General features: G+C 38.7%; 1 protein-coding gene across 1 annotated transcript in view; it reads left to right on the forward strand.

Annotated features, from left to right (window-relative positions):
* DHX15 (DEAH-box helicase 15) overlaps positions 1 to 12227 on the forward strand; it is a gene marked incomplete at both ends in the record, with an annotated part of 47124 nt that extends 34897 nt beyond the window's left edge. The window contains 4 exons of the mRNA XM_079535122.1: positions 1259 to 1381; positions 4297 to 4487; positions 10884 to 11053; positions 12110 to 12227. Of these exons, the coding sequence (XP_079391248.1) occupies positions 1259 to 1381; positions 4297 to 4487; positions 10884 to 11053; positions 12110 to 12227 (602 nt within the window). The remainder of the gene's footprint in view (positions 1 to 1258; positions 1382 to 4296; positions 4488 to 10883; positions 11054 to 12109) is intronic.
* Positions 12228 to 16534: the final 4307 nt, after the last annotated feature.

Here is a 16534-nt window from a genome sequence, read left to right on the forward strand (position 1 = left end):
ATATTTACTTTGCACCTGCATTTCAGTTTTATTTACTGCATTAGACTTTCTGGTTTGTTACCATGTGATTCAATGTTATTGTTTGCATTTTTCTGAAATTACATCTAGTATTCAATTCAATATACGTCTGAAATGCAGTGGTTCTTGGGATTTTATGGGATTTAAAAATGAACACACAAAGGCTGTCATCTGTTGGGGACAGATGAGATTAGATTTAAGTTATGAGCAGGCTACTGTAGTCTTGGGGAAAAAATGAATGATTTGTAGTGTTAGCTGCAAAATTAATGCTTCTTCGGCATTAGTTTCATTGGAATTTAAACTCGTAAAAAATTACATCTTCAGTATGGCCTCCTTAAACTGCTTTTTTTCTCCTGTTCATCTCTGTAAAGTAAGATCTATAACCGCTTTGAATATATTGCAAATGTGTATTGAAATTGCAAACCTGTAAGAATGTTGACAGACCGCAAATATTATTGTAGCAAGTTTAATTCATGGTCTTTGGTGGTCTGCACTTGGAAAGAGAATGTTAAAACTATTTTTTTATTCAGCTCAGAATAAGACCAAATCGGATTTTGGAGAGTGTAACAGTGGGCAGAGATCATCACATCACAGTTTTTATTTCAAGTAGTGTCAGAGGACGGTTTAACCTTCCACCACTACCGCTACCATCACAACTTTGTCTTGGTATTTTCATTCACATGTGCTTCTGTATACCAGTGCTGATAACGATACCATATTGGGAAGATGACTGTACTGGTATGTTCTGTTTAGTAGCAGACTTGTAATAAAGCTAATGCTTGTGTAGACTGTGATAGTGAGTATAGTTCCAGAATTACCTTCTGCTCTTATCCACTGCAGAGGACAGAGGCTTTCTGAGAAAGCAAACTTGCATTTCCAGTGTTCTATGTTACTAGTTCCTGGTAGAGCTATCAGCACTGGGCCTTGAACCAAGATCTATTGAGAATTCCAGTATATATAGGTAACATTGATGGCCTTCAGAATAGAGATTTTGATGCCTACGTTTAATTCTATTAAAATAATCACGTACTCTGTAGATTTGAAACCCTCTTGTCTTACAGATGTGGTTAGGTGTTGATGTACCAAATCAAGGTAGTAAACAGTCCAAGATGCAGTTGGAGGCCATCCTGCCCTGCCCTATGCTCTGTGAACTGACCTAGCTAGGCCTTGTTCCTCTATCTGTGAATGCGTGACTCATCGATATGGGCGTTTGTGTTGGGCCCATACCAACCTTGTTTAGTCCCACAGTGTTTTGTTCGTCCCACGGAAGCAAAGAAAGCAGCAGATGAAGCCAAGATGAGGTTTGCCCACATTGATGGAGATCATCTGACGCTGCTGAATGTCTACCATGCTTTCAAACAAAGTAAGTGTTTGCCTGTTGTAGCAAAATCACTTCATGTTTTCTGTGTGGGCAGCTTTTGTTCCCCAGTTCTGTCGGCAGTTGAGAGACTAGGTAGGGCCTTCTTATACTATTCTATTATAATTATTAATATTTTCTTTTAAGTATGTAAAAGAGCTAATTAAGTGCTACTTTCTTCAGGAGAGAGAATCAAAACCTGGTAAAGAGATCATGTTTAAAAAAAAAAAGAAAGTCTGGAATCAGGCCAGGCTTTTAAATCAATGTTGGTAACCTTGAACAGGAGGAAGCAAGCTTTCCCTTAATTAAGAAATATTGGAAACTTGTTATCTGATGCTAATCATAGAAAAGCATAATTGTTCAGTAACTTTTCGGGGTGAGCAGCACAGAAAATGTGTAATTTATCCTGGTTGTAAATCTAAAGATGACTTAATCTGGTTGGAAGTAAAAAGTAATGTTTTATGATCTAGCTGTGTTTGTTGTGAACGGATGAGAAAAGGAACAAAAGTAAAAACTTAGTAGTCATTTCTGTTGTAGTTTTGATATAGGAATTCTGTGTCAAAACAATTCAAACACTGTTTATCTTGTAATCAAGGGTGTCTTAAAAATTAAACACACCAATGTATGTATTCAGAACTGTCTTAAAGAAAACAAAAGCTTAAACTTCTAATTAGAACTTGCAGCTGGGAGATACCTATGAATTGGTTCTGTTAATTGCTTAGATAACAGGATCCAAATTGTCTTGAAGGTATCTTGTATATATGTTCCTGAGCCGATGCTTTCCTGTTCAGGTTAGTCTTCTCTTCCTTAATGAACCCAGCCTTAGATAATTCATCAAAGGAAAATGACTGTTTGATGTCCTTGGCAGTAGCTTAATATGTGATGAGGTCAGGGCCTAAATCTCTCAGGGCTACCTGCTGGAGTTGTTCTGTTTCTAAAAATACATGGAACCAAAATGTGGAGAACTTGGGCTGAAAAGTCAAGACCTTTGGAATATAAGAAATACGTGTTTGTCTGCTCCACTTAATGTGGGCTGCGTATAAAACATGAAGCATCTGTCTACTTGAACGTGCAGTTTGAACTTCAGTTTTGCATGATGTAAAGTAGAAAATTGGGTCTTTTGCCTTTTTTTGTAGTTAAAATGCATCCAAATACAGTAAATTTGACACATTTTGCTTTTAATCTGCTGGGAATTTTTTTTAAGACTTAAATTGTACAGTAAAAATAGCTACTTTTTAGTCATTATAACATTTAGCATTAGTAAAGTTCACAACTGCATTGTATAATTCTGGTGTGGAAATACCTTCTGTAGTGAGTTGGGTACATTTTGTCACACATTTCAATGGTTTTTAAAAGTTGGACAAAATTTGTAGGCTGCTTAACAGTCTCTTTGAAGACCAAGTGGTGTCAGTTTTCAAGGCATTCGTCCACTTGTCTGCCCCTTTTTTTCCTGACAGTTTTACCAAGTCCTTCTGTAAATATTTCACAGAATCATGTATGTTTATATCACAAACATGCTATGTATGTATATAATGATATATATTTTATATATACTAGCACACTTTCAAATGTACTGAGTTTAATTATCAGTAGCATTTTTTTGTCAGAAATTGGGGAGCTTTTAAAACACATAATTAAGTGAGAAAGTATTTCATTTCTGGAAGAGCCTATGCACTTCAGCCTCTTCCTTTTTTTTAAAAAAAAAAAACAAATCTGCTGCATGGCTGGATAGATTTGTGGTTCTGCAGTCTTTTTAGCACAGAATTGCATGGGAATAGTCTTCTGGCATTTTACTGTGGAATGGAGTTTTCTCATTCAGAATCAGAATAAAAAACACAAGTACTGTTTGTACCTTGAACAATATGAAACAGTTCTGGGTCATGTTAAAGCACACAGTTCAAATGCCATGGAAAGCACTGTGCTGTGATGCTTAACGAATTTCACGTTTGCTGTGTCGTGTATCAAGAGGTTCAGTGTGTTTGACTTTAAACTTAGGCTGTGAGATGAAGTGCAGAAGCAACTTAAGCTTTCCTTCAATTATTTAACCTTCTCATTTACATAATGCCAATTATGTGAACTTTATAACTTGCTTTGCATTTCTACGACTCTGTTCAAGAGAATTTAAGTTGCTAGGATTGGTTTTGTTGGGCTACTGAGCTAGCAAATACTAGAATAATGTTACTTGAAGACTAGTACAGGTGGCAGGGGGAGCTGGGTTTCTCAGAGTTAAATGTGTAGTTCTTTTAAGACAGCAATCAAACTGTTTTGTAATATCTCTTACTAGAGCTACCAGAAATAGTAAAAAGAGTAACTTTAAGCATGGAAGGTTCACAGTTGTGTTACTGATGCTGTATTTTACAAGTTGCTTGCTTTTACTTAAACTACTGTGAGGTGCATTACGCTTAGCATTGGGCTGGTGTGCTTGTGTACCTCTTCAACAGTTACTCAGCGGCTTCATTGTAAGGGTTTGGTTTATGACCTGTAATTATGTACCACTGTCTTGTCTATTTATTGCATTGTTACAGTTAAAATAATAAAGACTGCAGCGTTTTTATGTTGAATTGCATTTTATGTTGCAGATTTTGAAGACTCTTTCTAATTGCAATACAGGTGAAATGTGCAAAATTCATTGCTGTGGTATTTCAGCAAAACATCAGTGGTTGTGCATTCACTATGTTGAAGAGTGGGGAAAGACTAATTTTCTTTTGTTTTCTGAATGGAAAACAATATAGACAGGATATCTAACGAAAGAAATCCACGGAATAGCTAAAGGCTGTTATCACTCACTTTAAAAAAAAAAAAAAAAGTTATGGGTATCTTTTCCTGATGTTCATCTGACTGATCAATTACTTGCTGTTTTATTTACTGATTGGGATTGGATAAAATACTTATTTTTGATTCACGTTTTCTTAATATTGCAGATCATGAGTCGGTTCAGTGGTGCTATGACAACTTCATTAACTACAGGTCCCTGATGTCTGCAGACAACGTACGCCAGCAGCTGTCACGAATCATGGATAGATTTAATTTGCCTCGTAGAAGCACAGACTTTACCAGCCGAGACTATTATATCAATATAAGAAAGGCATTAGTTACTGGGTATTTCATGCAGGTATGTGTGTGTTTTCGTAGGGAAAGCAGTTTAGATTCATATTGCTTTTGCGTTAGTGTGGTTGCTATCACTCATCAAAACTTGAGGAATGTTAGTTAAGTTGTATATGGCTGTCTGTATTACCACCTAGTCTTTGGTAGATTGATTGGTTGTTATTCAGAGTAAAATGTTTAGTCAAACTTTACTTGGTGCAGAAGTTGTAGACAGTCCTGCAAGTTTGGAAAATACAGTTTCTGGCCTGGCCAGTTGGGAGTTGGCAGTGTGAGTACTTACACAGCATTATGAGATCAGTAGTGTGATGGTAATGTTGGTGCTAGCTGTCTGAGCTTACCACAAAACTTCTGAGGGTGAATCATCATTATCCAATTGAGTAGGAATTAAATTCCTTAATAGCCAGACTGCTTAATCCAATACTCAGAGATTAATTAAATCTCTGATACCATGGTAGAGGCTTCGCTTTCCTGATGAGCCCACTGTTTGATTGTTGTTTTTATCTGTGGTGTCTTAGTAGAGGCAAGCAAGGATGAATGATAAAGAAGAAAATGGTAGCAGATCTTCCCTCTCTGGGGTCCTTTTCTCCATAGGTGGCTCGCTGAGGCAATCCCAAAAGCTTGTTGTCTTTGACATCCTTTACCAGATTTAATTGTAAGTGGGCAGAATCACAGGGATTAGAAGGACCCTCTGGATATCATCTAGTTCATCTTGCTGTAAAGTATGTTTTGCTGCCTCAAAGAAACTGAGCAACCTGAGGAGATTTCTAGAAAGATTTCATAGGAAAAGTGTATTTTACTCCCTCACTCAAAATTATTGAGGCGAGTCAAGAGATAGCTGTGGTAGATTTGATGAAGGTGCGTGAAGTCAAAGCCATTTCAACAGTTTAACTCTTTAATCTCCATGACGCTGTGATGTCTGACCTCAGCTCTGAGCTTTCTTTCACGAATTCCATGTTGCTATGAGAATGTTCAGTAGAAAAAATGTTTATAATCCCTGAAACAGAAAATGTTATTTATCTGCAGCTGAAGGACTTAAAAATTAAGTCCGTGTGCATGTTGTGCCTTCTGTTTGCTGAGATTCTCTGGCATTCTGGGGGCTCTTGTTGAGAAGAGCTGAGTAGTGAAATGCACACATCAGTTTTATCTGCCTAGTACAGGGCATGCACTGTATTGGAAGTGTGAGCAGTTGCAAAGTGTGTTCATGTACAGAGGGTAGGCTGTGAAGCAGAGTAGTAAGGTCTGGGGGCACAAGCTGATTAGCTTGAGTCTTCAAGCTCCTGAGTTTAACAGTATAGTTTGTAATGAGAAGAACAGGAGCAGCTACTGTTCTGATATAGTTCTTGACTGCAGTATTTTTTCACCTAATTGCCTGCTGCCCTAAATACAGTCATCAAATTCCTCTTGTTTGGCACTGTAGGAGTATCTGTAGTACTCGAAGCCTGTGGCTGATGTCTGACATGATGTGCCTTCACAATACTTTATTAACTGTTAGAACAAAACCACTTAACTAACAGGAGAGCTGTAAACTTGCCCGCCTTCAGTTCTCTTAGTCACTGATAATTACAGAGTTCATGTTGGTTACTGACCATCCTTTTACCCTTCATATTTCAATACAAACAACTGTGTAGAACAGCTTCTGGAATGACAGAAGTTGCCAACATGTTAAGTGTATTGTAAAGCTTTTGTGCTGGGTTTCCATTTTCACCATGGTTTTACAAGGGAAAACCTTTTTCTTGGTTCTTTCTAGTAACTGTTTCAATGTGAGACATCTAAATATGCAGAGTATATATAAAATAGAGCAGGAGTACTTGGAAAATCTTTTCAGTAGCTACCCATAAAAATAAAATGCATTGGAAAATTAAAATAGTACAACTGAAGCTTTGATACTTACAATATGTTTTGCTTAAAAATATGTGAAATCAGAGGTGTTAATCATGACAGAAATCCTAGATTTTTTTCATGACTTGGCTTTTTTGAAGTCCTGCATCTGGTATGGTTGTCTTTTTAAGAGCGGGAAATGCCAGTTTGTTAACTAAATTTAAGTGCTTTGGAACAAATATCTTCGCATACATCACAGCTCAGAGGTGCGTGTGAGAGAAGTTTGGCTTTCCAAAGGACATTCCAGACCCTGAAGTTACTCAAACATTTGAAATGGAGACCAAAAAAAACCCCAGTTTTTGCTCTCAACGCTGTTCTGCTTGTCTTCAAATTAAGCTCGGAACCTTTTTGGGAAACATAGCTTAATTAAACACAGGTTATATCAGGGTCATTACAGAAGATAAAAGTCAATAACCTGTGCTGTACAAGAAGTTGGGTGTTGAGGCTGCTCATTAAAATCTCATACTTGCTACTACTGAGGTTTTGGTACTACTTTGTATATATTAAAGTCCATATGTAATCCTACTCCTACAGTAATTGGTATTAAGATAAAGCTACAGTATCAAGGTGGTCACCAGTACATTTAATGGTATTCACTTTTCCCAAAGAATGCAGAATACAATTTTTAATGGCCTTGGAATCACAGTTGCATGACGTAAGAGCAGAAATTTCAGAAATCTGAGCAACAGCTATTGCTCTTCAGTACGTACGATCGATCATTCATTCATTCTTTCAAGAAGAAATATGAGAAACAATCAATTCTGTAAACTGTTGAGACCAAGCTGCCAAAATTAGTAGCCTTTGTTATTGTGCATTCAACTTGGATAGTGTTTGATACGTTTACCTCAGAATACGTGGTTGGGCTGAGTTCTGTAATATAATGGATAACATAAGCACACTTCAAACTTCAGGAGTGGAATGGTGACTCAATTCTCTAAAAAGAAAGCTGTGATGACTTTGGAAACAGTATTGGGGAACTTGGAGCTGGAATGTTTTTTTTTTTTTTATGGTGGCGTGTTCCATGGCTTCTGTTTGAATTTGTTGGACTGATAGAAAGCGCTGTATGTTATCAGCTGGTGGGACTTTCTCAGTCTGCAGAGAAGCCTGGGACAGGAAGAGATGCACGGGCTGCCTTGGATCCTTATGATCTTTTTAGGGTTGTGTTTGTGTAGCATACATTATGTAGTCAATAGTGTTTAACTTCTGACTCCTATTTCCAGCCTCATTTGGAAATGTTTCGTATTAATACGTGGCAAATTCTTCGAGAAACTCTAGGTTCAGATTTGGTCCCTAGTGCCTTCTTCAGCACTGTTTATTGCTGGAAAATGAACCTGATTGATAGGCATGCTTGGCATGGTTCTGTGGTTACAGTGGAAGCCTGATTTTTACTTTTTTGACTCTGAAAAAACATCACTGAATCACAGAATGATTGAGGTTGACGATGATTTTGCTCAACCACCAAAACTGACTTCTGTGAAAACGAAATTGGAAGAGTGTCTCATTTCAGAGCTCATTTGTTCTATTCCCCGCCCCCCCCATACCTATGTCCTAGCATCCAGAAGCAAGAATCCTTTTGTGGCGAGTTGTTAAGCCTTTCTAGCCAATCTGCTGTTTGAAGTCTGGGAGAGGGCTCCAGGGAAAGCTGATCTTTTCCTTCAGGACTTTTCTTTAACCAAGCAGATGTCTATATACATTTTGCAGAGCAGTACTTGGGTTTTGTTTTCCTAATCTATAGGAACTTTAGTTGTGCTTTTTTCTTTCCTTTGTTTCTAAAGGTGAAATTTTATTTCCTGCAGTTAGTAAGTCAAGAACATGTGCCAGCATGACACTGACCAGTCCTTTGCACCTCTCTCATCTGCTGCCCATATTCGCAGAAAGTGCAGAATTACCAATGTCTTGTTTTTTCCATCCTTCCTGACAGTAGGCATCCAGGCTTGTCTTGTGCCATCCTTTCCATGAGACCTCTCTATCAGTTGATTTGAATTTTATTAACTGAATAAAGTAGCAGAAAATAGTTAAAATTCTCTGCCAAATCAACATGTTACACTGACTTGTTGAAGGGTAAGAGCTAAGGTAAGAGCTTACATAAAGTAGAGCTTGGATCATGTATCTGTATCGTATCTACGTATCTAGATACCCTCCTTCTCTTGCTTGTAGATATATGATAGGTGAGAGCAAGTCCCTCTTCCTGGTGCTGGGGAGCCACTGTGCTGTATTTCACAGGCACAGAACTGGCTGCATGCTAGGGGTGCAGAGGTGCATAAGCTGTCTGCTGTGTGTGCTCGTTTGCTCACTTATGTCAGCCTTGGTGCTTTCTAGAGCCTGTTCTAAATTCTTTCAGCATAGCAATCTTACAGGATGCTTGCACCTTCAAAGAAGCAGCAGAATTACCTTTGTCATCAATGCTGAAACATCTCCGTCCAGGAGCGAGCAGGAAGATGTAGTGGCAGATAGCTGGATCATCGCTGCTTGTTGTGGAGCCGTCGCTTCACCGTGTGCGTTTTCATTACAGCACTGCCATTACTGAACCTGGAATTAGCCATTGTTCTGTCTGCTAACAAGCATACTTAGGAGAAACATCTCAATAGGGTAAATTCTGTGGGCTTGTTATTGTCTCAAAATTGAAATAAATTGTAATAGTATGTAACCACTGAAAGGTGGCTTAATGCTGATATCAGGGTTCTAAGATGACTTTTTTCCTAATTGGAGTTATTCCAGTCTTTTTGCTACTCTAGAAATTTAGAGCTAGCTATGCTTTTCTTTTGCATTTTTATGAATATTCTTAATTAGTTATATCAATCTTTTTACTTCAGAATTGCACAAATAGAACACTTCACTATAAATTATGCAGAAAAGGAAATGGTCGTATGCATTTGAGGAAAAATGTTGCTACTTTTCTGTTTTTAATATGGCTGGGGGTGATTGAGGTGGTAAAGGTAAGTTGTGCTGATTTTTTAATTTCAGCAGAACACAGTTTTGTAGAAAAAACTAAAACTGATTGCACTGTCCTTCTGTAGGAGGAGCAGCAGCAGCTAAAACACTCAGATATATTTGTACACATACTTCTGGAAAAAGTGAAATTTATTTTTAAAAACAAAACAAACTGCATAATTCAGCACTCGTGCGCTATTGTTGTGCCGTGTCTGAAACAGATCAGTTAGTAGTCTGCTCTGGTTTGCAGCTGTACTGCTATTTAATTCTGCAAATTTTGGGTTGAGCTGAATGGAATTAAGCCTGAGTTGCTATGGGCAGTGCGCTGTTAGTTTCCCTTTAAAAGCGCTTGCGTTGGCTCTCCAGACTTGAAAATAAAATAGCTGTATAATGTCCAAAGTCTGGAGTGAGAACAACTGATGAGTATGGAAGTGAATGTCCTCCGTAAGAATGTCATAATATATAACAGAGAGGCACATTGAAAAGAAAACAGCTTGTTGCAAAGCTCATGTGGAATTTGAGGTAACTGTTGGATTAGAAATCCTGTGATTTTAATAAATGTGATTTACCCTTGAGAAGGCAAAAAAAAAAAAAAAAAAAAAAAAGAAGAAACGTATGAATTAAAACAATTGAAAAACAATGAAGTATGCAGTCTGTATCACAGGAAAGTAGCTAATGATTATCAGATTAAAAATGTCTTTTTGCACATCTTTTTAGCTGTTCTGTTCTGCTTAATCTTTTTATGGTATTTTGGTACATATAAATGATGAAATAACTGTGAGGGTCATCTTGAATTTCTAGTGTGGGAAGGTTAATTTTAGTTACCTGTACTTCTAGATTAACTGTTCTTACAGGGAACATCCTTCTAAGGATAAGTGATTGCTTTACCAAATCTTAATGAGCTCAGGTATCAGATCATCTCGGTGAGGCAGACATTCTACCCTTTCGCAGAGCAAGAAGCTTGGTCAGGGAGGTTAATTGATTTTTACCAAGGTCGCAGCAGAAGTATGTTGCTGAACCTACATTTTTCAGCTCTGAAGCTTGTGCTGTACCAAGGCTGTTCTTAGTTTTGGACATGTTAAATTTCCCATTCTAACTGGACTGATACTTTTTTCCAGGCTCACCATAAGGGAATTTATACAATAATAGATGCATCAATAAAATCACTACTGAAACAGTGCATTAGTAAAAGCTTGAAATGATAACACAGCTACTGTAGGATCAGTAAGCGGCAGCTGCAGACAGTGTGCTGGAAGGAGTTTTCTGTGCCAGATCACAACTGATGGTGGTGTTCACAAACCTGTCTGTTAAATATTTCGTTCAATGCTGTTTTTGTTGCTGCTGTACTAATAATTCTTCTTGGTGGTAACTATTTTTATATGTTGCTTGAATGGTATATTAGTGTATACATGGAAGGCAATTAGTAGAAACATCTGGCATCCTGATTGTGTACAAAAATCTGAGTGCTTCAAGTGGTCAAGTAATGTGCTAAATTTAGACAAGGTTTAAAGCTGCAATGAAGTATTTTGGATGCAGCACTACTCGAAGTCGCCTAAGCCCTCCCATGCTAATGAATTGTTCTCTTTTTACTTAGGTGGCACACTTGGAACGAACAGGGCATTACTTAACAGTAAAAGATAACCAAGTGGTACAGTTGCATCCTTCCACTGTTCTCGATCACAAACCGGAGTGGGTGCTTTATAATGAGTTTGTCCTAACAACAAAGAACTACATCCGGACATGTACAGACATCAAACCTGAATGGTAAGCAGTTGTGAATTACTGAGAAGTAGGTAGACTTCCCCCCCTCCCCCCCCCCCCCCCCCATTATAGATGGTCTTTTCACTTTTCATGAATCCAATATTATCAAAACAGTTTGGGAAATGGCAATTGTATGGACTAGTGAACTTGTAGATGAGATGACTAAAGGTTTTGCTTGTGGATACCAGTTTCTGGTTTTTGGGAGTTGTGTGCAAAACTTAGATGCTCAGGCTCTACGTGCAGTGGAGAGACCTTTGACTTCAGAGCTTGTTAAATCAGTTCTGGAGGAGCTGCTTAGGGATGCTACGTTTGGGAGTGTGTCCCAGCACTTCTTTGCGTGCCAAAGAGATGCTGGTAGGTGCCTCAAGATCTAGAACCTTTCATGGCAGTTTGTGTCTCTAGTTTTTTGTAAGGATCTGAACAGGATTCAGTGCTTTCTTAAAATAGGGAGGAAAGATTTAATATTGGTAGAACCTGCCTTGTCATAATACTGCTAGTCAGTAGGATGCATATCAAGGAATTGAGAGGCCTGTACTCGGTCAGTAATGGAGATCGGAATCTTCTCCCCATCTTTAAGGCTGTACCTGATCTGTGAAGTTGTAAGCCTGGGGGAGCATGGGAGTTTTTTCAGCTGTTGAAGTAGTATGTTGCATAGAAAGGCTTTAAAGATTTGTAAGTCAAGTAGCACATGGTATATAGGATGCTTTCTTTTGTAATTCGATACATAACACTGTTTCAAATCCTTCAGCAGAAATCTTTCTAAACAAGCACTGAAAATGCTGAAACAGAAATATAATATCTCTCTTGACTGGGTTTTTAAGCTTAAACCAGCTAAGAGTTAACTGCTGCCTTTGTACAAGCTGCCACTTAGGGTGGGCATAATTGTTTTGGACTTAAGCACGGGATTGAAATTTAAGTGTGTACTCTTTCATTAACCTCAGAAATGCAAGGTGGGGGAAAAAATAAAAGGAAAGTATTTGTTTCAGTGAGTTGTAGAATTTGTATAGGATGCGTCTTAAAGCCCGGAGTATTAGTAATCAATTTTTCCTTTCTTGACAGGCTGGTGAAAATTGCCCCTCAATACTATGACATGAGCAATTTTCCACAGTGTGAAGCAAAGAGGCAGTTGGATCGCATCATTGCCAAACTTCAGTCCAAGGAATACTCGCAGTACTGAATTCATGCTTTGAACTGAAGTTATTCAGAGGACAGCTTTAAAAGATGAATGGATTCAAAGTTCAAGTTGTGCTCTTCACTTTGGTTCAATAATGGCCTTTTATTTGAAAGCTTTTTAATTTTTCTTTACAGTAAATATTCCATTCTGATTTCATAAATTAAACATTTATGCCTCCCTTTTGTGTTGACACTGTAGCTCATACTGGAAAAGCTGATCAATGTTTTGCAGTTTATTGAAAGTAGTTCTATATATAACAATGTTATAAGCATTTCTTTAGAAATGGTTGAAAATGCTTCTAAAAATGTGATTATCGACCATGGTATGCATGATCGTTGTAATTGTTGACATTCCTTTTAGAAGTTGTGAAATGTTACAACTTGTGCTTATGTAGACACAACCTTCAGCTTCAGTACGAAGGTACTGACTTCAATAAAGTCTATTTATACTAATTTTGTGCCCACAGTATGTCAGTATTTCAGTTATTTTGATGGAAATGTGAGAACCCACTTAGTCTCTCATTGAAGTGTTTTATTGACATGGCGGTAGTATAATACTAAAAAGCACAGATGCTTGAGCAGCAGAATGATGGTGGCATCAATATACTACACGAAGTCTTAATTTCTTGCAAACTTCTTTAAGTTATGTAGAGGATTATTTTAAAAGTGGTTATTTTGCATATCTGCAAATTTCTTTGGAGAATGCTTTCTTGAACCGTTCCCAGATGTTTCCAGGGCAGAACTGTGGTTTTATGTCCTGTAAGGTGGAGGTGTGTGGCAGTTGGAACTCACCCTACCAGGTGGTCTTCAGATAGCATTTCAGATTAACAAAAATAATTCCATAAGCCACGTTGTAGTCAAATTTAACTTCAGTATTGTCATTTTGTACTGCTATTTAGCGAAATACGACTTAACAGCATTTTCAAGATAGGAAGGTAATTTCAAGGGGAATTTTACTTATTAAAATCTAATACTTGGTTAGATTGAGGGTTTTCTTCCCCAGAATAATACATTTGAGATTGAGTTCTTCCAGCAAAGAGAGGCTGGAGCTGCTCTTGCCAGAACAGGTTACCCTGAAGTGGGAGTTGTTCCAGCATGAGTTTTTTGTCTTGCTTTTAAGGCGTCTTTTGCCTGGAGATTTGGCAACCAATCTCAGTTATGCTACTGGAAGACTGATCTTAAGCCACAGGTGTATCCTGTGTAGATTGCAGGTTAAACATTTGGCTGTAAGAATCTTGGAATCAAGTGATTTCAGGATTGTCTTTCAATTCTAACTTTTTTAAAATGCATTTTGGTGGAGAGTAAGTAGAGAAGCTGTGAAAACTCCTTAGCAGTGAGAACAGTATTATAAAGAGAAGCATGTCTGAGGGTAAAGTTGATTGAATTTATAATGCAGTGGCACTTGTGAGTCTTCCCCAAGCTGAGTAACAAAGTGAGGGAGCAGGGGATTTCCCCCACTAGAGGAATGCTGAAATTGGTCTGGTGTCATTCATGGGCTTCCCTGCTCCATGAAATAACTGAGGAGATGGACTGACCATTTATAAAATACTGAACCCAAAACTGTGTTCTCTAATTACAGTTAAGAGTTCTTGAATTAATGACAGATGGTCTGAACAACTAAAGCTTGGATTTCAGAACTGTTCCCCCAAAACATATTACTTCATAAAGTTCTGCTCTAGAGTAATTCTTAAGTTCAGCACATGGTGTTTCGTAACACCCTTGTCCTTCTTCGGGGGAGGGAAATGTGGAATGCTGAAAAATGGCTGCCCTCGGGTAAGAATTTCTCTAGTATTTCTGTGCAGCCTTCAGCTAAATGGTGTAGAACCACCTTCTGTGAAACTTTTCCTGGGTATGGCAAGGTCCACGAACAGAGCCAGTTCTCAGCATGAAATCCCTCAAGGACCCCAGAACCAGCTGGCATGGATTGCAGCAGATTTGGTACTTGAGCTGGGGAGCAGATGGGTATGGCTGTGAGTGGAACTTGACACTGGAGAAACTTGGGCTTTCTGTTTTTTTTTCCTTTTTAAATTGTCATACCCACAAACTTGGCTTGTTTGTGAGGATGACAGTCAACCTGGGATCTTTAATTCCTGTGCATCCTTGCTATCAGGAATGCAAATACTACTGGCCAGATTAATGTCCTGTGACAGCTGTGCAGCCCTGCCATCCTCCAATTAAGTCAGTGACACCTGTGCAATCCACCTGAAGGCTCTGGGGTGCACCAATGTCATTGGCTTAATTGGAAGGCTGTCTGGTTTCACAGCTGTCACTGGGGACTGAAGAGGCCAAATTCTCTCTTTCCTCTTGGCAGTTGGAATGCATGCGATGGGAATCAGCTTGGCTGTTGAAACCTCACTGGAGTCTGTGGCTAGCAGTTAGAGAAGATGCTGAAGCACGAGCATCTTGGGAATCTGGTGAACTTGACACGTGCATGACTTTGTGTATGTCATCATGATTCCTTGGGAACACTTCTCAGTGAAGAACCGCCACTTAGAACGTTTACCATACTTGAGTTTAGGGCTGAAGTGTTTTTCTCTTATGGGACTACGTGTGTTAACATGGACAGTGGGATGGCAGTAGGGCTGGAGTGGGAAAGGTCATGGCCCTACTGTGGACACCATGCAGCCAGGTTTTACTGTACTACACTGATATGTGGTTAGTTTGTTAAACAACAGAGCAGTCAAGGATTTAGGGCAGTAACAGGTAGACAAGCTTAAATGGCTGGATTGAGTGCAAACCTCACTTAGAAGTAGGTTTAGAGTCCTGTAGTACGTGGGAAGAGGACAACTAATAAGTAGCCTTCTGTGAAAGAGTAATGAAAGGTACAATGGGATTTGCCAGATAGGTCCTAATGGAAAAGTATCTGGAGCTCTCAGCTGCAGTTATGTGAGGCATACAGTGGTTACATGCAGAATAACTTGATTTTGAGTATGGGCTGTTATTCCTAAGCATTTTGAAAGCGGGAGCTTCATTCCTTTTTTTCCTTACGGAGAAGCTGTCATTAACAGTGGGCTTAAAAACAAAAGGAGACTAAAGAGAGAGATCTAATTGGTCTGCTTTATCTATAAGGGTATGAAAGGCACTGTGTACTTCATGGCGTAGTTGAAAGAAATTGCGTAAGTACTCAACATAACTGACTTTGGCTGTTTAGATTGCAGTAAATACGAAAAAAAGTTGGAGTTAACAGAATGGAGGAGCTGGCTAATGGCAGATGGAATTTAAGGCTCCCACGCTTTTTGTGAAGTACCACTGTTAACTGAAATAACTTCAATTTTTTATTCCCTTCAAATTTTCTTAAGTGGTAGCAGCACCCAGAAATGTTTGCTTTCTGTTTTGGATCAGGGCAGGTGCTAGGAAGTGTCTGTGAATGACAGTGAAATGCTCTGTGCTGTGGCTCTTTCTGCTGGCTGACAGTGTGGGGGATTCTGAGTAAAGTACGTTCCAGTTCCAAATGCACCTGACCAGCCTTAGCCATCTGCTGTTCTGTTGTGATCCCTGCCTTACTGGTGTCTTATAAATTGCTTCAGAGAGTTCAGAATACGAGCTAGGGGGTGTCAGTGTGTTTCAGTGTACTGCAGCTTGCTGTAGGGAGCTGCATGCAGCCAGGGGCTGAACTAGGTGATCTCCTGAGGTCCCTTCCAAACCCTACTGTTCTGTGATGCTGTTAAGAATTGCTCCATGAGGATTTAGTTGGCTATCTGCTTTGGAACAGTCTGAAAGGAAAAGCAATTCTTGCTTTATTTACACTGATATATTTTTTTTCCCCCAGAGGAATTGTGTTGGTTTTGGTTTTTGTTTTTTGGTATTTTTGGAAATGCATTGTTTGTATGAAGTGAACTATTTATACTGCTGGACTTTTTTTTTTTTTAACGTGTTAGATAGTACAACAATACTAAATCGAAGTATATATATTTTTAAAGAAGAGAGTCTTCCATCTTAATAGTGCTTCTGTATAATACCTCAAAGCAGTGAAGGGCTAGCATTGATGTGAGGTGATGTTCAGGTTTGTTAGAGGTAGTGCTGGTGACTGTAAAGCTGCATTTAGGTATGTCTCTCTTAACCTCATGGATACTGTGTTTAGATCTCTAGGGATTCTTTTGCGTTTAGGTATTTTTTTGTCTGAGATGGGAATAAATGGTGAGATCATGCTTTATTGTCTTTGTTATTAAAAAACAAAACCAAACTTTTGAGAGGTCTGTAAACAGACAAAGGATCTGCACTGCAGTCTTATTTGCAGTTACACTCGCAGACGTATGACTTTGTTGTAGGTGTGCTCACTGAAGGTGAGTGCTGTTGGCACGGGCCAGTTGG

The sequence above is a fragment of the Tetrao urogallus genome (assembly GCF_951394365.1).
Source record: "Tetrao urogallus genome assembly, chromosome: 4".
Lineage (NCBI taxonomy): Eukaryota > Metazoa > Chordata > Aves > Galliformes > Phasianidae > Tetrao > Tetrao urogallus.